Source organism: Pristiophorus japonicus, chromosome 9, assembly GCF_044704955.1.
Source record: "Pristiophorus japonicus isolate sPriJap1 chromosome 9, sPriJap1.hap1, whole genome shotgun sequence".
NCBI lineage: Eukaryota > Metazoa > Chordata > Chondrichthyes > Pristiophoridae > Pristiophorus > Pristiophorus japonicus.
Genome location: NC_091985.1, coordinates 128,547,885 through 128,575,603, shown reverse-complemented (window position 1 = coordinate 128,575,603; position 27,719 = coordinate 128,547,885). Strand labels below are relative to the sequence as shown.

General features: G+C 47.2%; 1 protein-coding gene across 2 annotated transcripts in view; it reads left to right on the top strand.

The window, feature by feature from the left end:
* The window catches only part of sptlc3 (serine palmitoyltransferase, long chain base subunit 3), a 156,376-nt gene that overhangs the window by 28,302 nt on the left and 100,355 nt on the right, over window positions 1-27,719 (top strand). For both annotated transcript variants that reach the window (XM_070889842.1, XM_070889843.1), the window contains exons 3-4: window positions 18,942-19,096; window positions 21,148-21,296. In XM_070889842.1, coding sequence (XP_070745943.1) covers window positions 18,942-19,096; window positions 21,148-21,296 — 304 coding nt within the window. The remainder of the gene's footprint in view (window positions 1-18,941; window positions 19,097-21,147; window positions 21,297-27,719) is intronic.

Sequence of the window (27,719 nt, the reverse complement as noted above, 5' to 3'; positions counted from 1 at the left end):
TGTGACTTCGACGTGGTAGAGGCAACAACAACTTGCATTTATTGAGCGCCTTTAACGTAGAAAGACCTCCCAAGGCATTTCACTGGAGCGATTATTGAACAGAATTTGACACCGAGCCACATCGGGAGAAATTAGGCCAAATGACCAAAAGCTTGGTCAAAGAGGTAGGTTTTAAGGAGCATCTTAAAGGATGAGCGTGAGGTAAAGAGACAGAGCGGTTTAGGGAGGGAATTTAGGACCTAGGTGGACACGAGACACTCGACTCCATTTCCAGCGGGTCATAGCGCAGTAAGTGATGGAGACCCGACATAACTGGATGTGGCTTCAAATTCCTCCTCCCGCTCGTCAACATTGTGGCCATAACATGCCCCCAGAACAGAGGAATTCTGGGGCTAGAAAGAAAGGAAAGGAAGAGAGAAAGAAGAAAAAGAGACATTGCATTTAAAAAAGCCCACGGTCAGGAAGTTACTAATGATGAAACGAATACAAGGTGAGGTCTGAAAGAAAGATTTGCATTTATACATAAGAACATAAGAAATAGGAACAGGAGTAGGCCATACGGCCCCTCGAGCCTGCTCCGCCATTTAATACGATCTTGGCTGATCTGATCATGGAGTCAGGTCCACTTCCCTGCCCGCTCCCCATAACCCCTTATTCCCTTATCGGTTAAGAAACTGTCTATCTCTGTCTTAAATTTATTCAATGTCCCAGCTTCCACAGCTCTCTGAGGCAGCGAATTCCACAGGTTTACAACCCTCTGAGAAAATAAATTTCTCCTCACCTCAGTTTTGAATGGGCGGCCCCTTATTCTAAGATTAAGCCCTCTAGTTCTCGTCTCCCCACCAGTGGAAACATTCTCTAATCATCCACCTTGTCAAGCCCCCTCATAATCTTATACGTTTCAATAAGATCACCTCTCAATCTTCTGAATTCCAAAGCAAGTATATCCTTTCGTAAATATGGAAACCAAAACTGCACGCAGTATTCCAGGTGTGGCATCACCAATATCCTGTATAACTGTAGCAAGACTTCCCTGCTTTTATACGGTTATAGGGTTACGGATCTTGAGCTGGTAATTGGGATTAGACTGGATGACCTTTTGTTGGACAGTGCAGATATAATGGTAAGTACTGCATGGAATAGAATACGGCCAGGGTGATGATCTGGACTAGTTTCGATCGCCTGGATGGATCGGAGAGGAATTTTCCCAGATTTTTTCTCCCTAAATTGGCCTGGGTATTCTTATCTGGTTTTTGCCTCTCCTAGGAGATCACATGGCTCCGGTTGGAGTGGAGTGTCGAATGTTTCAGTATAAAGGTGTCGCAGTTGTGGTGAGGCGGACTGGTTGGGCTGCGTGCTCTTTGCCTTTCCGTCATTGTTCATAGGTTTATATGTAACCTTTAGGGCTGCTGACCAAGGGCCGTGTGGTTCTTTGTCGGCTGGTGTGGACACAATGGGCCGAAATGGCTGCCTCCTGCGCTGTAAATTTCTATGTTTCTATACTCTATCTCCTTTGCAATAAAGGCCAAGATTCCATTCACCTTCCTAATCATTTGCTGTACCTGCATACTAACCCTTTTGTGTTTCATGCACAAGTACCCCCAGGTCCTGCTGTACTGCAGCACTTTGCAATCTTTCTCCATTTAAATAATAACTTGTTCTTTGATTTTTTTTCTGCCAAAGTGCATGACCTCACACTTTCCAACATTATACTCCATCTGCCAAATTTTTGCCCACTCACTTAGCCTGTCTATGTCCTTTTGCAGATTTTGTGTGTTCTCCTCACACATTGTTTTTCCTCCCATTTTTGTATCGTCAGCAAACTTGACTACGTTACACTCGGTCCCTTCTTCCAAGTCGTTAATATAGATTGTAAATAATTGAGGTCCCAGCACTGATCCCTGCGGCACCCCACTAGTTACTGATTGCCAACTCGAGAATGAAGCATTTATCCCGACTCTTTGTTTTCTGTTAGTTAGCCAATCCTCTATATATTATAATATATTACCCCCAATCCCGTGAACTTTTATCTTGTGCAGTAACCTTTTATGTGGCACCTTGCCAAATGCCTTCTGGAAGTCCAAACACACCACATCCACTGGTTCCCCTTTATCCACCCTGTTGGTTACATCCTCAAAGAATTCCAGCAAATTTGTCAAACATGACTTCCCCTTCATAAATCCATGCTGACTGCCTGACTGAATTTTGCTTTTCCAAATGTCCTGCTACTGCTTCTTTAATAATGGACTCCAACATTTTCCCAACCACAGATGTTAGGCTAACTGGCCTATAGTATCCTGCTTTTTGTCTGCCTCCTTTTTAAATAGGGGCGTTACATTTGCAGTTTTCCAATCTGATGGGACCTTCCCAGAATCCAGGGAATTTTGGTAAATTACAACCAATGCATCCACAATCCCTGCTGCTACTTCTCTTAAGACCCTAGGATGCAAGCCATCAAGTCCAGGGGATTTATCTGCCTTTAGTCCCATTATCTAACTGAGTACCACCTCCTTAGTGATTGTGATTTCTCCCCCCACCAGCCCGCACCCCCCATAGCCCCTTGACTATCCACTGTCGGAATATTGTTAGTGTCCTCTACAGTGAAGACTGATACAAAATATTCGTTCAGAGTCTCTGTCATCTCCATGTTCCGCATTACTAATTCCCCGGTCTCGTCCTCTAAGGGACCAACATTTACTTTAGTCACTCTTTTCCTTTTCCTTTTTATATATCTATAGAAACTCTTGCTATCTGTTTTTATATTTGCCGTTCACAGCCTCGAGATGTCCCAAGGTGCTTTACAGCCAGTTGAGTATTTTGAAGTGCAGTCACTGCACCAGCCGTTACGAACACTTCATTTCACCAATGGGCTGCCACTGTCTGTAATTTAACCACAGCAGCAGCGCTTAACTTCCATACATGAAGGGTATGGGGAACAGTCCTTAAAAGGGCATTCTGCGTTACTCACAAACACAATTCAATTGCATAAATCAAGTCAAAGTGCACCTACATATCACTTGCACATGATGTTACTGTGATAAAATGATGTAGTGCTCTTCTAACACTTCTGTTTGCCAAACTGATCTTTGTGAGGACCGTGCTCCTTTAACATGGTTTCATAGAAATAGGTAATTTGGCCCAACCAGTCCTCTATTCCTTTCTCCCTCATATGTTTATCTAGCTATCCCATAACTGCATCTATCCTATTCGCCTCATCTAATCCCGGTGGTAGCGAGTTCCATATACTCTCTGGGTAAAGAAGTTTTTTTCTCAAACTCCCCATTGGATTTCTTGGTGACTATTTTATATTGATGACCTCTAGTTTCATGATGTGTGTCCCTTTAACACGATTCCAAAATGACACTACCCATTTAAAATAATTTCACAATTCTGCCCTTTTTTGAAAGAGGAATAAACTTGCATTTATGTCACGCCTTTCCAGACTTTAAGACATCCCAAAGTGCTTTCCAACCATTCATGTACTTTTGGAGTGTGGTCACTGTTAATGTAGGGACGTACAGCAGCTAATCGGTGCTCAGCAAGTTTCCATAAACAGCAATGAGATAAATAACGAGATAATGTGTTTTATTGGTGTTGATTGAGAGATGAAGGTTAGCTCGGGCAGCAGGAGAACTTTAAGATGGTTTCACTATGGCAGAGTCCCTTTAACATAGCTGCATGATAATCGTGATCCTTTAATTCGATTCAAAACTATATAATTCTATGTTAACTAGACTTTGTGAGGAGAGTGCCTCTTTAAAAATGTCTTCACGATGGCCATGTCCTTTTAACGTGACTTTTGCGATGACAGTGCCCTTGAACATAATTTCACAATGACGGTGCCCTTTGAACATGGTTTCACAATTTTCATACAACAAATTAGTTAATTTTATTTGCTACAGTATTTCACTATTATTCCTTTCTATGCACCATCCCCGTTGTATAAAAGAGTGTGACTTTAACTGTGAGGCAGGCAGACGACCAGCCACTTGGCCTCTGTCAATGCTCAGCTATGCTTGGAAGGGCCTGTTAAGTGGCTGGGGGAGTACATCTGCAATCTCCCTTCATTCCCTGTGGTAACTTGCCTGGTCTGTAGCTTGGCTTCGCTCTACGACAAGACCCCTGATATCCAACTTATCCAAAACTCTGCTGTCCTTATCCTAACTCATACCAAGTCCTCTTTACCCATCACCCTCTATGCTCGCTGATCGACATTGGCTCCCGGTTAGGCAACGCCTCGATTTTAAAATTCTCATTCTTGTTTTCAAATCCCTCCCTGGCCTCCTCCGAGCCCTCCTATCTCTATAACCTCCTCCAGCCCTACAACCCTCCGAGATCTCTGCATTCCTCCAATTTTGGCTTTTTGCGCATCCCCAGTTTTCATCACTCCACCATTGGTGTCCGAGCCTTGAGCTGTCTGGTCCTTCAGCTCTGGAATTCCCTCCCTAAACCTGTCCGCCTCTCTTGCCTCTCTTGCCTCTCTTTCCTCCTTTAAGACACTCCTTAAAACCTGACTCTTGGACCAAGCTTTTAGTCACTGTCCTAATATCTCCTTATGTGGCTCGGTGTCCAGTTGTGTTTGATAATGCTCCTGTGAAGTGCCTTGGGATGTTTTACAACGTTAAAGGCGCTATATAAATGTAAGTTATTGTTGTAGAAAAATGTGGAGGTGAACTTGCGTTCAATCAATCTATGGCTTAGTAGGCTATTACAGGACAAACGGGAATCTGTTCAACCTCCGCCGCCTCCAGGCCAGATCCAAGGTCGTCCCATCCTCCGTCATCGAACTACAGTACGCAGATGACGCCTGCGTCTGCGTACACTCGGAGGCCGAACTCCAAGCGATCGTCAACACCTTCACTGAGGCATACGAGAGCATGGGCCTTACACTAAACATCCATAAGGCAAAGGTCCTCTACCAACCTGCCTCCGCCACAGCACTACCCCCCCGGTTATCAAAATCTACAATGAGGCCTTGGACAACATGGACCATTTTCCATACCTCGGGAGCCTATTGTCAACAAGGGCAGACATCGACAACGAGGTCCAACACTGCCTCCAGTGTGCCAGTGCAGCCTTCGGTCGCTTGAGGAAGAGAGTGTTTGAATACCAGGACCTGAAACCCGGCACCAAGCTCATGGTCTACAGAAGAGTGGTGATACCCGCCCTCCTATATGGCTCAGATACATGGACTATGTACAGCAGGCACCTCAAAACACTGGAGAAGTATCACCAACGCTGCCTCTGCAAGGTCCTGCAAATCCACTGGCAGGATAGGTGCATCAACATCAGTGTCCTCGCTCAGGCCAACAGCCCCAGCATCGAGCGTGATCAGTGCTTTGAAAAGCTCCGCTGGAGGGGCCACATCGTCCGCATGCCTGACACGAGACTCCCAAAACAAGCGCTCGGAACTCCTACACGGCAAGTGAGCCCCAGGTGGGCAGAGGAAATGCTTCAAGGACATCCTCAAAGCCTCCTTGAAAAAAATCTAACATCCCCACCGACACCTGAAAATCTCTGGCCCAAGACTGCCCAAAATTGAGGAAAAACATCCGGGAAGGCGCTGAACACCACGAATCTCTTCGCTTGCGAGCAAGCTGAAGCCAAGCGTTGACAGCGGAAGGAGCGCACGGCAACCCAGGCACCCCACCCACCCGTTCCTTCAACCACCGTTTGCCCCACTGTGACAGAGACTGTAGGTCCCGCATTGGACTCTTCAGTCACCTGAGAACTCATTTCTAGTGTGGAAGCAAGTCATCCTCGACTCCAAGGGACTGCCTATGATGATGATGATGATGATGATGGTGATGGCATGGTCGGCTGGAATGACGGTACACAGTGTATGCCTTCCCCTGAATGCGCATAACAATATTGAGGTATTTGATGAAGCGAGTTGCAAGACTCATCAATGATGAGGTTTAAAGTAGATCAGAAACAAGTCACGGAAAAGACGGTGCAAAAATGCCGTATGAAAAGGGCAATTCAATTTCCTCAAATACTTAAAAAAAAGAACTTGCATTTCTCTCTCTGGCTCCTTTCACAACCTCGGGATGTCCCAAAGCTTGTCACATCCACTTTTGAAGTGTAGTCGCTGTTGTAATGTAGAAAACGCGGCAGTCAATTTGCGCACAGCGAGCTCCCACGACAGCAATGCAGCCGATAATCAGGTTTTTTTTTTGTGATATTGATTGAGGGATAAATGTTGGCCAGGACACTGGGGAGAACTCCACTGCTCATTTTCGAAATAGTGCCATGGGATCTTTTACGTCTGCCTGAGAGGGACGTCTCATGCGAATGACGACACCGCAGCACTGCACTGGAGTGTCAGCCTAGACTATTGTGCTCAAGTCTCTGGAATGCGCCATGAAACCACAACCTTCTGACTCAGAAGTGAGGGTGCTACCCACTGAGACACAGCTGACACCGTGTCTATGTGTACATATATAATATATAAATTAGCTGAAATAAAATAACAACTTGCAGTTATATCTTGCCTTTAACATAGAAAGCGTCCCAAAAGCGTTTTCTAATGGGGAGAAGAAAAGAAAATGGATAAAGGCAATAAAGGATTGCAATCGTGTGTGGCCGTTGATTTCCCCTAGACTGCTGGTAGGGTTTGATGTTTCCTTTGTGCCACAGTGATCAGAGCTTAGCGTACAATTAAGGTGTGCCCTTACCAGAGTGCTATACAGCCTCACATTTGCACTCTGCTGATTTGGCAATATAGCTCAGCTCTCTGTTTGCTCTGTTGATTGCTGCCCCTGTATCACTTCATGTAGTAAATTATGTCAAGTCTCCCCGAGAGATTTAACACCAGTCATTAACTAAGTGCCAGCTGTGGCTCAGTGGGTAGCACTCTTGCCTCTGAGTCAGAAGGTTGTGGGTTCAAGTCCCACTCCAAACACTTGAGCACAAAAACCTAAGCTGACACTGAGGGAGCGCTGCACTGTCGGAGGGTGCCGTCTTTTGGATGAGACGTTAAACCGAGGCCCCATCTGCTCTCTCAGGTGGACATAAAAGTACCCATGGCACTATTTCACAGAAGGAAAGGGGAGCTCTCCCTGGCATCCTGGCCAATATTTATCTCAATCACCACTAAAAAAACAGGTTACCTGGTCATTATCACTTGCTATTTGTGGGTGCTTGGGGGTGGGGGGAGTGTGATTCCTCGTCAGGCAAACCCTGCCAGGAAACTGTGGGCCTGGGTTTCCACACACCTCCCCTGATGAGATTGCCCTTCCTCACCCTTTACCCGACGGCTGAGGGTGGGTGGGGGGTTAAGTTCCGCGGGTCCAGCCTCCTATGGCCCGAATTTCCCGCTCCTGCCATGCAGTGATTTCTGCCGTGTCCCACCGGGAGTCGGGGCCTGGATATGGAAATGCAGCACGGGCGGCAGTTAAAATCTCCTTGATGTGTGAGCTGATTTCTCTGCGTGGCGAGCAATCTGACCCGCAATAAAATCAGGGCCACAGTTATGAAATGTAGTACAGGCCCCAGCACAAACCTTTGGAGCCTAACATCACTTCTAGTAACTGATACTGCTGCTCTCTGAGCTAGTTCCTCCGGAACATCTGCCGCCATCCTGAAATCTGGATGTACTACATCAAAGCAATTTCCTGGGAGGTTTGGCCAGACAGGATCTGCTCCTTGTGAAATAATCTTGGCTAACATTTACTAGGTTATTTTAAATAAGTAATCCTCAGATTTGTTAAATCGATCCATGGTTTTGCTGGCTGTTGATGCAAACCTAATGCATGCTGTTGTTACCTGTGTTTGGTTTCCGGCCCTTTTTGGAAGTAACTATCACATTGGCCTGAGCTCGCCCTTGTATTCATTGACTCCTTCATGACTGTTGGCGCTTTGTACCCCTCATCCCTAATCCCACATAGCCTCTTCGGGTGTGCCTCTGTTAATTAAACCCCAGAAGGAGACACTGGGTTACCACAGTTGTCATCAACCCAAAAATCAAACAAAAGTGCCCTTTTTTAGATGGCACAACTAATAAAAACCCAAATCATAAAATACAAAAGATACTTAGAAAATTTAAACAGTGAGCGGTAAATTGCGGCCTCTCTGGGTGCGTACGATGTGCGCACTCGCCTAAAGAGGCCCCGCAAGTTCCGGGTTCAGGCGCGCAAAGCGCATGCGCCGAAATCCGACACTTGCGACCTGTCTCAGTTTCTTTTGACAGATCGCACACATCCCCGGGAGAAGTGCCTTTGCCGCCGGAGATTTGGGCTATTTGCCCAACTTCTACCCAGCAAATGTCCTTCAAACTCTTACACCTGATACAAACAGGAGTACGGCCTGCTTTTACCAGCGTAAGACCTTTAAAAGATAGAAAAATTACATTTTATCACCAATGTACATATTAAAAACCCTGTCCATTAAGGTAAGTTTATTTTTTAACCCTATTAAAACATTTTTAAAACATTTTCAAAATGTTTTTTTCCGAAAACATTTAATTTAATTCAATTTGAATTAATTTTAAATATGTGAGGTGTTTTTTTTTTATTGTGTTGTGTTTCTGCATTTTGGGGGTATTCTCAATGTACAAACGGAACTCACCATTATTATCAATGAGAATACTCCATGTTCATTGGTGGTCCAGGCCCACGTGATCCCAGGTTGCGCTTACGTTTCTGGGATGCATGGGCTTCTGCACTGGTTTCCACATCTCGGCCTCGGACCGGAAATTGTTTGATCCTCAGGGCCCACCAGGTTCTTTGGTAAAATAAATTTTGGTTGGAGGCGCCGCCCGCGGGAAGCCTCCGACCGCAATTTTTGGCCCAATGATGTTGCCACCTGTGTCGACTATTCCCTCCAGTCTCTCCGATGCCCATCAGTCACTTAAAGCTTTAACCGTACCGGTGGACACCACACGCTCCCTCTCCAGGGTCACCCATCCTTGGGTAGGTAATGCAAGAACGTAAGAAATAGGAGTAGAAGTAAGCCACCTGACCCCTCGAGCCTGCTCCACCGTTCCTTGAGATCTTCTACCTTAACTCCACTTTCCCAGTCTATCCCCATAATCTTTGATTCCCTGAGTGTCGAAAAATCTATCGATCTCTGTCTTGAATATACTCAATGACTGAGAATCCGCAGCCATCTGGGATAGAAAATTCCAAAGATGGGAGTTATTTGGTTTTGACCTTGTCTGGGCCTTCCTGATGACGAGAGAAACTTTGACATGCGACAGCCACAACATGATCTTGTATATGGGTGCGTAACAATTAAAAGACGGTAATAAAATCCAGTGCTTCCTCTGACATTATTGATCACTATCTGATTTCAAGAGCAAAGACTAAAAGTTATGTAATCTAGATTTTGGCTGCATGGAAAAAAGGATGAATAGTTCAACTGTGCCTAAACTTTTGGATGCAGATTTTAATGTAGGACACACCAGTATATAAAGCCAAGCACTCTGGAAACTAAAGACCCTGAATCCAAGTTACCAACCAGTTTTGTACAATCTACATTAGCTGGCCGTACTCTCTCAATGATCTAACAGCGACGAAAGTGTGCACAGCAGTTTGTACACAACTATTGGAATTCCTGTTTACTGTGTCAGTAAGTGGCTTTGGACACGCTGCGTTGAGAGAAATCTCTAGCAAAAAGTACGTTTAAAAGAAATAATAGCATCCATTTTTAATGGGCTGGTGTTTCCTCCCCATTTTGATTTGATAGAAGTGTTTAAAATCACGAAGGGTCCAGATAGAGTAAATAAGGAGAAACTGTTTCCAATGGGTGAAGGGTCGATAACCAGAGGGCACAGATTTAACGTGATTGGCCAAAAAATCAGAGCCGACATGAGGCATTTTTTTACATAGCAAGTAGTTAGGATTTGGAATGCACTGCCTGATAGGGTGGTGAATACAGAAAGAAAGAAAGACTTGCATTTATATAGTGACTTACACGACCACCGGATGTCACAAAGCGCTTTACAGCCAATGAAGTACTTTGTGGCACGGATGTGGCGAAAGAGCAGGGGGAGTAGGACTAGCTGGATTGCTCTTCGAAAGAGCTGACACAGACTCGAAGGACCAAATGGCCTCATTCTGTGCTGTACTATTCTATGATTTACATCCAGATACACCCGTAATCTGGGCGCATTCCAATTATGCGGATTAAAAGGTCGCAGAATTTTGGACCCAAGTGAATTACGTGCATAATTACAATGTGCCCAAGTCTTCTGGATTTTTAACGTCCCTCCATCATAACCTTCTGCCCACAATTGCGCTTGTTCAGGAGGTGGGGAGGGATCTCAGCGCCGTGACCAAATTTTCAGGCACAATACGGAGCAATCATTTTTCTGGTCTTTCAGTTTGCAATTTTGTTGAGCATTTAAATAAAAAGATTTATCCTCGGAGACCTGCTCCGTATTACCCGTTTCTTTGAATGGATTTTTATGGCAAAAATGTAAGTCACATTAAAGATTGAAAAGCTTGCCCGAATGCAGGCTCTTAAACTTGATGTGCGCGCATGAATGATGGCAAAATGAGTTTTTATTTTAAGACTCAAAGTTCAACGATCCCTTGGGCATCGATTGTTTAAGCTGATTTTGAGTTTGAAGTGATTTTGGGAGGATACTTGGGTGTAACTTGACATCAGCAAAATGGACACAATTTTAGGTGCAGATTCCAGGTTGCACCCAAGGAGGAAACACCAGACCATTGTGTTCCATTTATTCATTATTTTCTCTCCTTTCCCACCTTAAGAGAGTGCTGCACAGTCGGAGGTGGCAACTTTTGGATGAGATGTTAAACCTGAGGCACCGTCTGCTTTCTCAAGTGGACGCAAAAGATCCCATGGCACTATTTCGAAGAAAGAAATACTTTAATTTATATAGCACCTTTCATGACCTCAGGACATCCCAAAGTGCTTTACAGCCAATTAAGTACTTTTGAAGTGTAGTCACTGTTGTAATCTAGGAAATGCGGCAGCCAGTTTGCACACAGCAAGACCCCACAAGCAGCAATGTGATAATGATCAGATAATCTGTTCTTGTGATGTTTTACGGATAAATATTGGCCAGGACACTGGGGATAACTCCCCTGCTCTTCTTGGAAATAGTGCATGGGATTTTTTTTATGTCCACCTGAGAGAGCAGACGGGGCCACTGTTTAACATCTCATCTGGAAGACGGCACCTCTGACAGTGCAGCACTTCCTCAGCACTGCACTGGAGTGTCAGCCTGGATTTTTGAGCCCAAGTCTCTGGAATGGGACATGAACCCACAATAATCTGACTCAGAGGCGAGAGTGTTTTTTAAAAAAAACAGATTATCTGCTTATTATCACATTGCTCTTTGTGGGAGCTTGCTGTGCACAAATTGGCTGCCGTGTCTCGCACATTGCAACAGTGACTACACTTCAAAAAGTACTTAATTGGCTGTAAAACGCTTTGGGGTGACCTGAAGTCGTGAAATGCGCTATATAAATGCAAGTCTTTTTCTTGTTTTCAATATACTTTGCAGCATCTGTGCTGAAGGGTAGTGTACTACCTGTTGGGAGGTACATGAGGGAGAACCGGGTGACTTGCACTCTGTTTTAGAAAAGGTTTTCTCCCGGGCATGTGCTTGTGACCTCCAAATGATAGTGCATCAAAGAGCATGAATGTCTGAGAATGTGTGCATTGAGTGATTGTTACAAGTAAAGCAGCTGGTGTTACAGCCTGATGTTGTACTACAGTGCGACGTCCGAAATCCGGAAACCTCGGAACCGAGGCTGTTCTGGATTCTAGGTATTTCCGGATTTCGGAATGTTTTTGCCTAGGCCGAGGTAGATGGGGTCAGGGGCGGAGGGGGGGCAGGGCTGGAGTAAGCGAGGTCGGGCCGCCGAGGTAAGGGGGAGAGGTTGGGCCGGGGCAAAGTCTGCCCGTCGAGGTAAGAGGGAGTCTGGATTTCGGAACATTTTCCCGTTTCCGGACGAGCCCGCCACAGATCGACACCGTGTCCGGATTCCAGAACATTACGAATTTCGGAAATCCGGATTTTGGACGCTCAACCTGTACCACAGAGGTTTAGGATGTGGATTAAGTTAGCTGGTAATCTGTTGAGGAGATTTGCCTCGCGTACATAGATAAATAAGGAGAAAAAGTCAATCTGAGTTGTATTTTTTATATAAAGACATTTTGCCACGATGGAATTAGCAGGAATGGGGAATACATGCAGCCTTTTCAATCAGCTAACTGCATGTTGTAGAGAGTTGTTACCACAGGGACTAGTTCAGGTGCATTGTAGGGGAAGCTAGATAAATACATGAGGGAGAAAGGAATAGAAGGATATACTGTCGGCTGCGATGAAGTAGGGTGGGAGGAGGCTCTAATGGAGCACAAACACTGGCATGGACCTGTTTCTGTGCTGTACAGTCTGTGTAATTGGCCACAAAGAGAATGACCGGTATAAAAAGTGAGACACTGGAGACTGCTGCCATAGGTTGGAGTATCACAATATGCTGCAATAGAAAGTAGACTTGCCCAATATTCTCCGCACAGTGAATTAACAGGAAGAGACGGCAGGATGTTTCTCTCAACCAGCGACTAGAGGATGTAGCACAGCAGTTGGGCTGGCGGAGTGTCTGACCTCTAGTCGATACTTACAAACTCTCCAAGAATGAGTGCTTCAAGGTAAGCCGTGACAGTAGCAGGGCACGAGGTTTTAAATCGGTTCAGTGCGATTTTATGATCGAGATCAGGAGCAATTTTTTTCACACACAAAAAAAAGTAATCAATACTCGGAATAAGACTTCAGATATAGTAGTAGAGGTCACCCACAGGAACTAGTGTTGGGAGGGAGCGTTAAGTGTTTTTCCTTGGACAGGAGGCTTTCCTTGCCTGTATTTATTTTGTGATTCACAACAGGAGATCCTGTGCATGAGCGAGGCAGAAATGTTGTAATCCAGGTTTGCTGCAGTAATATGCCCTAGTCCCCGGGGCCTAGAGTATATTATTGACCTGAAAACATTTAAGTTCCTTTCATAGCAGAAAATTATTTTTTTTTAAACACACTTTTCCACTGTGCAGTACCCCAAACTGTGCGATTGGAAGGATAGTTTAATTTCTGTAAGCACCTCCCATGTATGTGACACTTCTGGTTCTTTTGCCAATCACTCTTAAAAGATGCAGAGGTCAGATGAGGAGACCTTTTTTTTTTGCTGAGCGAGTTGCTGTGATTTGGAACGCACTGCCTGAAAGGGCAGTGGAAACAGATTCAGTAATAACTTTCAAAAAGGGAATAGGATAAATACTTATCCACGTGTCGAAGGGGACACATTTGCAGGGCTATGAAGAATGGGACTAATTGGATAGATTTTTCCAAGAACTGGCACAAGTACAATGAGCCAAATGGCCTCTATCTACACAATGTCATTCTGTGATTCTATTATCATCTTCGCAGGCTATGTCCCCCATTGTGTTAACGCTCTCATGTTGAATGATTATACCTTGAAAAAGGTGGTTCACTATACCTTCCCTTCGACATCAGTGTAGAGCAATGCTACGTACTGTCACTCGAATGGAATGCTGATTCTCTTTTTTGAAGTGGGAGGAGAAAATGTAAACATTCAACTTACTGGATGCATTCTGTAATCCCACACAAACGTTGCATTGCTCAAGAATCAGGTAGAGACATGGATCAGTCAGTAACTAGGCGTGTGTGTGCTTTTTAATTACTGTGCTTTCAAGCAATATTGCTGGTGTCGATTCACCCACTACTGTACTGTAGTGAAGGGTGTAGGTGGGGCAGGCATGCAAACACAAATACAAACACGCATGCACACGTACATGAAGAATGAGAGGTGATCCTATTGAAACATGTAAGATAATGAGGGGGCTTGACAAGGTGGATGCAGAGAGGATATTTCCATTCATACGGGAAACTAAAACTAAGGGATATAGTCTCAGAATAAGGAGCCGCCCATTTAAAACTGAGATGAGGAGGAATTTCTTCTCTGAGGGTTGTAAATCTATGGAATTCTCCGCCCCAGAGAGCTGTGCAGGCTGGGTCATTGAATATATTTAAGGTGGAGAGAGACAGATTTTTGAGCAGCATCATCATCATCATAATGGAGTAAAGGGTTATGGGGAGCGGGCAGGGAAGTGGAACTGAGTCCGTGATCAGATCAGCCATGATCTTATTTAATAGTGGAGCAGGCTCGAGGGGCCAAATGGCCTACTCCTGCTCTTATTTCTTATGGTGTAATGTAGTCGCGTGCGCACACAGACACACAAAAGCACATGCACATATGCACACGCATGCCCGCACACAGAAACCACATACAAAACGACACATATACCCTACCCTACCTTGGGAGGGCACTGGATGGAAATGTAAAGCAGGGAGAGCTTTACATTTTTACTAAGTAAAAGCACCGATTTTTGGACGTGAAGGGATATGGGAATAGGTCGGGCAAGTGGAGTTGAGGTCGAAGATCAGCCATGATCTTATTGAATGCCGAAGCAGGCTCGAGGCCCCAATGGCCTACTCCTACTCCTACTCCTACTCCTAATTCTTATGTTTTTAAATAAACACTAAATCCATAAGGGCCCTTGCAGCTTGCTGGGACTATATTGATAGGCTCTACTGCCAGCCTGGCCTGCCCACACACACAACCCGCAGCCTCTATCCCTCACTCTTGCACAATAATTATACTGCGCACATCAAGGGACCGTCTCAGCTGTCCTCTTGTCTGCACTTGCATAGTATATGTACCAATTAAAAGTGAAAGACTGTCATTTCTTTAGCACCTTTCACGACTTCAGGACATCCCAAAGCACTTTACAGCCAATAAAGTTGTTTTTGAAGAGTAGTCACTGTTGTAATATAGGAAGGGTCACAGTCTCAAAATAAGAGGATGGCCATTTAGGACTGAGAGATGAGGAGAAATTTCTTCACTCAAAAGGTTGTGAATCTTTGCAATTCTCTCCCCAACAGGGCTGCAGATGCTTAGTCGTTGAGTATATTCAAGACAAAAATCGAAAGATTTTTGGATACTAAGAGAATCAAGGGTAATGGGATAGTGCGGGAAGGTGGAGTTGAAGTAGAAGATCAACCATGATCTTATTGAATGGTAGAGCAGGCTCGAAGGGCCAACTGGCCTACTCCTGCTCCTATTTCTTATGTTGTGTAAATCTCCAGTGAGGTGGGATTTATTCCAAGTTGCACGGTTTGACGGGAGAGATTCCGTTTATTGGTTTCATGACTATATCTGGGTGATCTGGAGGTATCCAAGCAAAACAAAATTCATTAACAGAATAGAAGATCATTGAAGACCTGAACAATATCCAGGCACCTGCAAACATGAGGCATTTGTAACCTGTCAGCCTAGGAAGGAATGTTTCACACACAACATGCTCTGATTGACTCAGTATCTGACTCACAGAACTTGCATGAAGATAGTGACATGAGAGGAAAAAAATTTACAGCGAGTTGTGATCTGGAAGACACTGCCAGAAAGGGTGATGAAAGCAGATTCAGTACAGATTGAACCTCCCTTAACTAGGACTCCCTTAAAGCATAATCCACTTTTGACTTTCAGTCCCAGGGCTGTCAATCGGGGAGAAATAGGAAGTGAGCTTTGCACCGATTTCAATCTCGTCCGGCACCATTCCCAGCCACTCAAACATGAACAAATTGATGTCCTTCCTCGCTGCCGTCTCCCGCAATTGCTGGCCTGACCCCACAATCCGTCGCCGCCCCCCTTTTCCCCCCCCCACACGATCTCTCTCATGCATTGCCAGCCCCAAGGCAGCCAGCCCCGATATCCCCTTGCTCAGTACCTGTACCATTCAATTTAACGTGACCTCCCCTCGTCCGACAAAATCCCTATCCGGCACAGGCCAAGTCCCAATGGTGCCGGATAAGAGAGGTTCAACCTGTAGTAACTTTCAAAAGAGAATTGGATAAATACTTGAAGAGAAACAATTGACAGGGCTTTGGGGAAAGAGCGGGGGAGTGGCACTGATAGGATAGCTGTTTCTAAGAGCTGGCATAGGAATCATAGAATAGTACAGCACAGAAGGAGGCCATTAGGCCCATCGAGTCTCCGCCGGCACTTTCGAAGAGCAATCCAGTTAGTCCCACTCCCCGCTCTTTCCCCATATCCCTGCAATTTTTTCTTCTTCAAGTATTTATCCCATTTCCTTTTGAAGACTACTATTGAATCTGTATCCACCATCCTAACGACTCATTGCGTAAAAAAGGTTTTCCTCGTGTCGCCTCTGGTTCTTTAGCCAATCACCTTATATCTGTGCCATCTGGTTATCGACTCTTCACCCATTGGAAGCAGTTTCTCTTAGTATACTCTGTCTAAACCCTTTTTAAACACCTCAATCAAATTTCCTAGCCTTCTCTGCTCTAAGGAGAACAACCCCAGCGTTCCAGTTTAGCCATGTAAATGAAATCCCTCATCCCCGCACCCATTCTAGTAAATCTCTCCTGTACCCTCACCTAAAGACTTCACGTCCTTCCAAAAGTGTGGTGCCCAGTATTGGTGTTTTATATGTCCTCTTGAAGTCTATTACAAGTTGAATCTCCCTTAGCCGGCACCCTCGGGACCAGGCCTGTTCCGAATGAGGGATTTTGCCGGATAAGGGGAGGTCACATGTTTGGGTGGATTGCGCCTTTAAGCGCTGTTGCTGGGTTGGGCTGGGGTACTGCTGCGGTCAGTGTGTGTGTGCACCGATTGGCTGGAACGACAATCAGTGTGCAGGGGGCCCCGAAGACTCGGCCCGGAGGGAGCGCTGTGGGGAGGAGCGGGCAGCCCGAGGACTGTGGCTGCAGGAGTTCCAGCAGGGCGACGAGGAGAAGGCAGCCGATCGAGGAGAAAGATTATATTGGTGAGTAGGATTTTGGAGGCCGCGTTCTGCGCATGCACCACCCGGTGGCCGCGAATGGTCCTGGACGAGGGGTAGTGCCGGATATGGGAGTCCCGGATAAGAGAGGTTCAACCTGTACTATCTTGCTCACTGTTTACCACACATCTAAATTTCATGTCATCTTTCTCTGCTACATCATTCTATGGTGTGTGGGTGCAGGTTTAACCCAGTGTGTGTGTGTGTGGGTACAGGATTAGCCCAGTGTGTGTGTGGGTACAGGATTAGCCCAGTGTGTGTGTGGGTACAGGTTTAGCCCAGTGTTTGTGTGTGTGTGTACACAGGTTTAGCCCAGTGTTTGTGGGTACAAGTTTAACCCAGTGTGTGTTTGTGGGTACAGGTTTAACCCTGTGTGTGTGTGTGGGTACAGGTTTAGCCCAGTGGGTATGCATGTACAGGTTTAACCCAGTGGGTGTGTGCGTGTACAGGTTTAACCCAGTGGGTGTGTGCGTGTACAGGTTTAACCCAGTGGGTGTGTGCGTGTACAGGTTTAACCCAGTGGATGTGTGCGTGTACAGGTTTAACCCAGTGGGTGTGTGCGTGTACAGGTTTGACCTAGTGTGTTTGTACAGGTTTAACCCAGTGTGTGTGCGTGTACAGGTTTAACCGTGTGTGTGTGTGTGTGTGTGTGTACAGGTTTAACCCAATGTGTGTGTGTGTGTGTGCAGGTTTAATCCAGTGTGTGTGTGTGTGTGTACAGATTTAACCCTGTGTGTGTGTGTGTACAGGTTTAACCCAGTGTGTGTGTGTGTACAGGTTTAACCCAGTGTGTGTGTGTGTACAGGTTTAACCCAGTGTGTGTGTGTGTACAGGTTTAACCCAGTGTGTGTGTGTGTACAGGTTTAACCTAGTGTGTTTGTACAGGTTTAACCCAGTGTGTGTGTGTGTGTGTATACAGGTTTAACCCAGTGTGTGTGTGTACAGTTTTAACCCAGTGTGTGTGTGCGTGTACAGGTTTAACCCAGTGTGTGTGCGTGTACAGGTTTAATCCAGTGTGTGTGCGTGTACAGGTTTAATCCAGTGTGTGTGCGTGTACAGATTTAATCCAGTGTGTGTGTGTGTGTGGAACGGTCAGGCTGAGAAGGGCTTACAATATTCCCAATTCGGAACCCTGCAGGCTTCAGTTCCACAAGTTTATAGTCTAGGGGTCAGAAATTATTATTGAAATATGTTTTTAATAATAATTATGGTAAAATCTTGGTTTCAGGATGACTCGAATGAGAGTTACCTTTTTTGTTATTTATTCATGGGAAGTGGGCATCGTTGGCTAGGCCCATCCCTAATTGTCCTTGAGAAGGTGGTGGTGAGCCATTGCCTTGAACTGCTGCAGTCTGTGTGGTGAAGGTGCTCCCACAGTGCAGTTAGGGAGGGAGTTCCAGGATTTTGACCCAGCGACCATGAAGGAACGGCGATATATTTCACAGCCAGCATGGTGTGTGACTTGGAGGGGAACTTGCAGGTGAAGGTGTTCCAATGTGCCTGCTGCCCTTTTCCTTCCAGGTGTAGAGGTCGCGGGTTTGGGAAATTTACCTGCAGCAGCAGCAAGCAGATGATGGAGAGCCTTCGGGAGTTTGATTTCTGCTTACTGTCAGCTCCATGTGTATTTGGTTAAGAGCTGTATCGGCACTGCAGGCTAGCGAGCTGTTAGTTGTTGCTGAGGATTTAGGAACATGATTCCTCAAAGTATTTTCAGTGCATGGTGATTTTGCTTCATCACTCTATCTCTATCCTCCTCCAGCCTTGCAACCCTCAGATCTCAGCACACCTCCAATTTTGGCATTTTGCACATCCCCCGATTTTAATCGCTCCACCATCGACAGCCATGCCTTTAGCTGCCTAGGCCCTTGGACCTCTCTGCTACTCTCTCTTGTCTTAAATCGCTCCTTAAAAGCTACCTCTTTGACCAAGCTTTTGGTCACCTTCTAATATCTCCTTATGTGGCTCGGTGTCAAATTTGGTTTGATATTCACGCCTGTGAAGTGCCTTGGGACGTTTCACTATGTTAAAGGCGCTATATAAATGCAGGCTGTTCACGCTGTAAAATTTATTATTTGATTTTCACAATGTAGGAGTTTGTGCCACTTTACCAAGACTTTGAAAATTTCTACAAAAGAAACCTGTACATGAGAGTGCGTGACAACTGGAATCGACCAATCTGCAGCGTGCCTGGGCCTACGTTTGATTTGGTGGAACGCGTCACCGATGACTATAACTGGACTTTCAGGTACAGTGTCAAGGACTGGGGCTTCCAACCTTTATACATGTTGGATTTTAAAATTGGGCACTTTATTTAACAGGTGTGAGAGTGCAATGGTTCTCTCAGCTCTCGGTGCCAGCCATGGATCAGTGGGTAGCACTCCCGCCTCTGAGTCAGAAGGTTGTGGGTTCAAGTCCCACTCCAGAGCCGCGCACAAAATCTAGGGTGACATTCCCAGTGCAGTGTTGGGAGAGTGCAGCACTACCGGAGGTGCAGATCAGGTTAGATGAAGGTGGGAGGAGGCTTGTGTGGAGCATAAACAACTGCACGGAGCAGTTGGGCCTGTTTCTGTGCTGGAAATTCCATCGGTGTGATACCAAGTCACAAAGACCATCATGCCCCAGGTTTGATTCACAGTCTCGGCTGCAGTTTTGACTTCAGCTGGATAGCTGTTGGGACGCTACAATCGTCCTCGAGCTATGGTGGGGGGAAAAAAATATAAATTAACCACTGTTGCACACGTTCTATCCACGGGACCCGGGATGGCAGGACTGACATATGAAGAAAGACTGGATCAACTGGGTTTATATTCACTGGAATTTAGAAGAATGAGAGGGGATCTCAGAAACATATAAAATTCTGACAGGATTAGACAGGTTAGATGCAGGAAGAATGTTCCCGATGTTAGGGAAGTCCAGAACCAGGGGTCACAGTCTAAGGATAAGGGGTAAGCCATTTAGGACCGAGATGAGGAGAAACTTCTTCAATCAGAGAGTGGTGAACCTGTGGAATTCTATGTGGCCAGCTCTGAAAAACCTTGCGGGCAGTTAAGAAAAAGCAGTGCACATTCGGCAGACATTAGGGAAGGGAATTGGAGAGGCCCTCAACAACCAAGCACCAAACATTGCAAGGAAAAGCTCAAACAATTAAAATACTAATAAAAATTAAGTAAATCCTACCGCGATGTCACCGGGGTGTGGGGGGGGGGGGGGGCGCTACGCAGAGCGACCGGAGAAATGCGAGCTGCTGGCCACGATGTCACGGGGGGTGGGGGGGTAGCGAGAGAGAGAGAAATACTGGCCGCGATGTCACTAGGTTTGGGGGAGTGGTGGGGGGGACGGTAGCCATAGAGAGAGAGAGATGCTGGTATACATAACACTCTTTTTCCTCCCGCCCCCCCCCCCCCCCCCCCCATCCAAAACACTCTTTCCGCCCTCCTTCCCCCTCCCCCTGCAAAACTCTCTTCCATTGCCCCCCGCCCCCCAATCAAAACTCTCAAGCACAACCAATAAATAAAGAATAAAACCAAAGTCCTACCTTGCCCGGGAACTCAGACGGCCGGTGTGGGAGGCCACTTGGCCGGGGATAGGGGCGTCCCTTCGGCCAGGGATAGGGGCTGTGAGCATCGGGTCCTGCTCACAGCCCGCAGGACACACTGGGAGGGCAGGAGCATGCGCGCAGACTTCGCTGCGCATGCGTGCAGGTGCCGGCACTGTTTTCAGCGCTGGCCTGTTGCTCCTCCCCCCTGCTTTAGAATGCATGCCGCGCTGGGACTCCGGGGCGCCGTTTCCAGCGCGCAAAATCGGCAGGTAGGTGCCTAAGGTAGGTGCGCCAAAAAAGGGGTTGGGCAAAGTTGGGCCCCAGGATACTATGTTTCATGCCCATGAAAACTTTTTTTTTTTAAATTATGGAGATTTTTTTCAATAGAATTCTCTAGTATACACAAAAGGATCTGTTTTAGTGATGTTGATTGAGAGATAAATATCGATCAGGACACCGGGATGAACTCCCTGCTCCTCTTCAAAATAGCGGCCACTGGATCTTTTACATGCACCTGAGATCGGCCCTCGGGTTTAATGTCGCATTGCTGCCAGTGCAGCACTCCCTCAGTACTGCAGTAAAAGGGGCTGATAGCCTGCATGGTCTGTGTAGTTAATCAGCAGTTGCTGGCTAACATTTATGGAGGTCACTGCATGTTCGTCAGATGGGGGTGATCACTCGATAAAGTTGTGTTTACCGCAGAATAATCCAGGATGCTTATACTGCAATTTCAATATTGGTCATTGACTTCATTGCAGATACACAGGGAAAGTACTTAAAGATGTGATTAACATGGGCTCCTATAACTACCTGGGCTTCGCTGAAAACAAAGGGGAATCCTTGAGCTCTGTCGCAGAGGTAACAATGACGTATGGTGCAGGAGTGTGCAGCACAAGGCAGGAAATGGGTATGTAACAGTCTGTGAGTGGGTAAGCAAATATTTACCTTGGCTGCAGTACCAACTGGATAAAGAGCCTTACGAAATCAAACAGTTACACATTGACTGAATTTTTAGAAAAATTGTGCGTGACATTTGTCAGTAACTGCCTTCACTTTGCTTATCTCTGTGATGTGCAAGTACAGGCAGCTAAAGAAAATGCACTTTATTCTCAATCACCCATCAGTTATTAACATTTATATTTTTGCAAGTTGGGCACATCTATCGGCCTGTTATAAAATGTATCTTTAAGCTGGAAAAGAAAGAAAATAACTTGTATTTATATAGCACCTTTCACGACCTCAGGACGTCCCAAAGCGCTTTACAGTGGCTGGTAGAAGGGTCAGTGTTTCCAGAACGTGGGCTAGGACTGCACCTCCAGGCCTCACAAGAAACCTTGGGCCTCCCTTGTGCCGGGCTATCCCAATGACTGCAGACAGACTGCCCACCAGCCCCGACCGTGGCTCTGTTCACAGCCCTCTCCCCATCTATGTTGGAGGTTACCTCATCAGTGAATTATTTTACACCAAGAACATGAGGGCTTTTAGGATTAGGCGAAGGCCAACAAGCCAAGTCCTTTCTCACAGATGAGCTTCATTTCACCAGGTTTTCACCAAAATCCCTCCAGCCCTTCTCTTTTCACAAACATGTCCAGTTATCCATCATTCTTTTTATTCTAAGCGACTCGGGAGGTAGGGCGGGAAAGTGGAGTTGAAGCAGTAGATCTTATTGAATGGCGGAGCAGACTCGAGAGGCCCTATGAGAACATAAGAAACAGTGGCAAGAGAAGGTCAAGCAGCCCCTCGAGCCTGCTCCGCCATTCAATAAGATCATAGCTGAACTTCTACGTCAACTCCACTTTCCCACCTGATCCCCATATCCCTTGGTTTCCTTGGTGCCCAAATATCTGTCTATCTCAGTCTTGAATTTACTCAGCGACAGACCATAAACAGCCCTCTGGGGTAGAGAATTCCAAAGATGCACAACTCTCTGAGTGAAGAAATTTCTCCTCATCTCAGTCCTAAATGAAGACCCCTTATCCTCAGACTATGATCAATGTTCTCTAATTTTTTTGGTACTGCTTGGCCCCTTTAAGTGACTGCTCGGGCCATTCAAAATACCGCGCATGCACATTTTTTGCATTGGCTGTGGGAGTAGTCCATACGGCCCCTCACACCTGCTCCGCCATTCAATAAGATCATGGCTGATCTTCGACCTCAATCCACCTTCCTCCCCTGTCCACATATCCTCTGGAATCCAAAAATCTATCTATCTCAGCCTTGAATATACTCAACAACTGAACATGCACAGCACTTTGGGGCAGAGAATTCCAAAGATTCACAACCCTCTGAGTGAAGACATTCCTCCTCATCACCGTCTTAATTGGCCGACCCTTTATCCTGAGACTATATCCCCCCCTCCAGTTCTAAACTCTCCAGCCAGGGGAAACAACCACTCCACATCTACCCTGTCAATCCTCCTCAGAATCTTATATGTTTCAATGAGATCACCTCACATTCTTCTGAACTCCAGAGAGTGTAGGCCCATTCTACTCAATCTCTCCTCATAAGACAACCCTCTCATCCCAGGAATCAATCTAGTAAACCTTCATTGCACCACCTCTAAGACAGGTATATCTTTTCTTCAATAAAAAGACCAAAACTTTTTTTTTCAAAATATACTTTATTCATATAAAAATGTGCACAATACATTGGGAAGCAATTCAGTACATTTGGGTGCGGTCAGCAATTCCACACATTACATTTGGATGCTGACCGCAGTTCCGTTCAATACATTTCTTTACTTTACATTTCAAGGTACAACTCATACAATCCAGGATACATTGTGGTACATCAAGTTACATTACATGTGTCACCATACGGAACGCAGTGAGGGTACAGTTACATTTCTTTCCAACATGCATTACGCAACAGAACTTATATTATACATGGCACTACATAGGTGTTTGCAGATTGTGGTGCTCTATGTATACAAAGGTTTACCATTGCAGCCCGAGGGGAGTTTTGTACTGATACCAGCCCCTGGGTTTACCGTGGCGGAAGGGCTTTCAACTGTGGCCCTTCCCCACCGTGCCTTTGCGGCGGCTGCACCAATTTTTAGTGCGTCCCTCAGCACGTAATCCTGGATCTTGGATTGCGTCAGTCTGCAACACGCAGACGTGGACATCTCCTTGCTCTGGAAGACCAGCAAGTTTCGGCAAGACCAAAGTGCGTCTTTCACCGAGTTGATGGCCCTCCAGCAGCAGGTGATGTCTGTCTCGGTGTGTGTCCCTGGGAACAGCCCGTGGAGCACAGAGTCCTGTGTTACGGAACTGCTCGGGTGAACCTCGACAGCAACCACTGCATCTCCTTCCAGACCTGCCTTGCAAAGGCGCAATCCTGAAGGAGATGGGTGACAGTCTCGTCTGCCCCGCAGCCGACTCGGGGCCACCGTGCTGTGCTGCTGAGACGCCGGCTGTGCTTGAACACTCTGACGGGTAGGGCCCTCCTCACCGCCAACCAAGCTACATCTTGGTGCTTGTGTGAAAGCTCTGGCGATGAGACGTTCTGCCAAACGAGTTCGACAGTCTGCTCGGGGAACCACCCGACAGGGTCCACCCTCTCCTTCTTTCGTAGGGCGTCCAGGACCTTACGTGCTGACCACTGTTTTATGGCTTTGTGATCAAAGGTGTTTTTTGTGAGAAACTTTTCCACGAAGGACAGGTGGACAGGCATGGTCCAGCTGGTGGGGGCGTTTCGCGGCAGCGTGGCCAGACCCATCCTTCGCAACACCAGGGACAGGTAGAACCTCAGCACGTAGTGACACTTGGTGTTTGCGTACCAGGGGTCTGTGCATAGCTTGATGCAGCCATACACAAAGGTGGCCATCAGGATGAGGGCCATGTTCGGAACATCCTTTCCTCCACTGTCCAGAGATTTGTACATCGTGTCTCTGCGGACACGGTCCATTTTGGACCCCCAGACAAAGTGGAAGACGGCCTGGATGACTGCCGCGGCACAGGAGCGAGAGATGGGCCAGACCTGCGCCACATACAACACCGGGAGCACCTCACTCCTGATGACCAGGTTCTTTCCTGCCATGGAAAGGAAGCGCAGCTTCCACCATCCCAGTTTTTTCTTCACTTTGGCGATATGCTCTTCCCAGTTTTTGGCGCACGCCCCGTCTGCTCCGAACCATATTCCCAACACCTTCAGGTAATCTGGCTTAACGGTGAAGGGAATAAAGGATCGGTCGGTCCAGTTGCCAAAGAACATGGCCTCGCTTTTGCTGAGATTGACCTTTGCCCCCGAGGCCAGTTCAAACTGGTCGCAGATTGTGAGCAATCTGCGAACCGACTGCGGATCCGAGCAAAAGATGGCGATGTCGTCCATGTACAGGGAGGTCTTGACCTGAGCGCCTCCGCTGCCTGGGATCATCACCCCTCTAATGTCCGCATCCTTCCTGATGGACCCGGCAAAGAGCTCGATACAACATACACACAAGACAGACGAGAGAGGACAGCCTTGCCTGACTCCAGATCTGATCGGAAAGCTTTCAGTTTCCCACCCGTTGATTAGAACTGCGCTACTGATGTCTCTGTAGAGCAGTTGGATCCAATTGCGGATACCCTCCCCAATCCCCATTTTGGAGAGCACGTCCATCAGATATGTGTGCGATATCTTGTCAAAGGCCTTCTCCTGGTCTAAGCTGATTAAACAGGTGTCCACCCTCCTGTCCTACACGTAGGCGATCGTATCCCTGAGTAGCGCGAGCCTATCAGAGATCTTCCTGCCAGGGACAGTGCAGGTCTGGTCTGGGTGAATCACTAGCTCAAGAGCAGACTTAACCCTGTTGGTGATGACCTTTGACAGGATCTTGTAGTCCACATTGAGCATCGAAATGGGCCGCCAGTTTTTGATTTCCTCCCTCTCCCCCTTCTGCTTGTAGATGAGACTGATAATGCCTTTCCTCATCAATTCTGACATACTGCCGGCCAGAAGCATACCTCCGTACACTTCCAGCAGGTCTGGGCCCATCCAGTCCCACAGCCGAATACAACTCAACTGGTAAGCCGTCGCTTCCGGGAGTTTTATTCGTCTCGATGGACCGACGGCCTTTGTCAGCTCGTCCAGAGTTAACGGGTGGTCCAGACTCTCCTGCTTGCTGTCGTCTAGGACCTCCGTGATAGACGACAGGGACAACTGGGAGGCCGCGCGGTCTGTGGGCTTGACGTCATATAGTCTGGCATGGAAGGATTTGCTGATCCTCAGCATGTCAGGCTGCGAAGACGTCACAGAACCATCTTCTTCCTTCAGGCTGGTGATCACAGAGCTCCCCCTGTGTACCTTTTGGAAGAAGAAACGCGAACACATCTCATCCTGCTCGACGGAGCGGACTCTGGAGCGGAAGATGATTTTGGAGAACTCTGAGGCAAAGAGCGAGGCTTTCTGGCCCTTCACCTCTTCGAGTTCCTCCGCGACATTGACCCCCATTAACTGCAGCAGGAGCAGGTTTTGCCTACTCTTCTGGAGTTGGGACAATTCCCTCTGTCTCCCTCTCGCCTCCTGAACACCTTTGAGGATGAAGAACCTCTTGATGTTTGCCTTGATTGTTTCCCACCAGTGCATCGGTGAATCGCAGAGGGGTTTTACGGTTCTCCAACCTTTGTAATCCCTCTTGAGTTCCTCCACGTTTTCCGGAGTCAACAGTTTCACGTTCAGCTTCCATATCCCTCTGCCAACTTTCTGGTTTTTCTGTGGGCGGCAGTCGGCCAGTAGGAGGCAGTGGTCAGAGAAGAACACCGGCGTGACGTCGGTGGATCTGACCTGGAGCGTGTGGGACACAAACAGGAAGTCTATTCTGGAACGGACAGACCCGTCTGGTCTTGACCAGGTGTATCTGCGCAGTGCTCCGTCTGCAGGGTTGCTGAAGACGTCGCACAGCTTGCCGTCTTTTACCTCGTCCATCAGGAGTCTGGACATGGCGTCCAGTTTGCTGTCAGCTCTGCTGGATCGTCCAGCCGCATCGATGATGCAGTTGAAGTCACCGCCCAGACTGACCGACCTGGACGTTGCCAGCAGCAGTGGGAGCTGCTGGAAGAGGGCCAGCCGCTCTGATTTGAGAGGCGAGGCATAAACATTAATTAGCCTTAGAGGGGAATTTTTGTACATTACATCTGCTACGAGGAGGCGGCCACCCACCACCTCCTTAACTTCGGTGATGGTGAAGTGGCCTCCCCGCAGCAGAATGCCCAGGCCTGAGGCCTGGCAGTCGTTGCCTCCTGACCAGATGGATGGTCCATGGGCCCACCATCGTGACCACTGCCGATAACTGCTGAAGTACGGCAGACTGCACTCCTGCAGGAACAGCAGGTCTGTTTTGACCCTGGCGAAGTACCCCAAGGTGGAAACATATCGCGTAGTGGATTTTACGCTACACACATTAATAGATGCAATTTTTTCATCCATATTTAAGTTACAGGTTACAGTTCAAAACATTTACATTTCAAATAAACTGTCCTTTACTTTGGAGACCTGCCCAGTGGCCAGTTCCTGCATGCATAGATTAACACTATAAAAGTCTACTTCACCTGGGCTGGCGTACTGGTCATCCTCTGCCGTGGGAATGTTTCGACCAGGGGACTGCTGCAGATTTGTCAGAAAGTCCGATATGTCCTCTTCACTGTCCTCGCCTGGTGTTGGTGGTTCCCTCTTTTCATCACTTACACCGTTCTCGAGCTGGTGTGCTTCGGTCGCTGCATCACTCCCGGTATAACGGAGGTGGGGTGTGCTGGGCACTTCGCTGCTCCCGTTATCCTGGAGCTGGGCTGCGCTGGTCGCTTCACTGCTCCCGGTATTCCGGAGCTTGTGTGCGCTGGGTACTTTGCTGCTCCCGGGTTCCCGGAGCAGGGCTGTGCTGGTCGCTTCACTGCTCCCGGTATTCCGGAGCTCGTGTGCGCTGGGTACTTTGCTGTTCCCGGAGCGGGGCTGCGCTGGTCGCTTCACTGCTCTCGGTCACCTGGGACTGTGGGTTGGCGTTTTGCTGCTTGTTCTGGTGTCTCGCCTTTCGTCATCAGACGAGTAGATGTCGCTGCTGTCTGTCGTGGATGTTAGCCGCCTCTTGCCTTTCGTTTCAGCAGGGGCCCTTGCTTGCCTCGTTTCCTTATGCTTACGGGCCTTTTTTTTGACGGTCTCCATCCCGCTTCATCATCTGCTGTCTCCTCGTACGTGGACTCGGTGCGCCGGGGGAAGAGCTTCACTGCTGGGGACAGTACACCAGGTGTGGTCTCACCAGAGCCCTGTACAATTGTAGCAAGATTTCCTCACTCTTATAATCCAACCCTCCAGCAATAAAGGCCAACATGACATTTGCCTTCCTAATTATCAGGGCTAC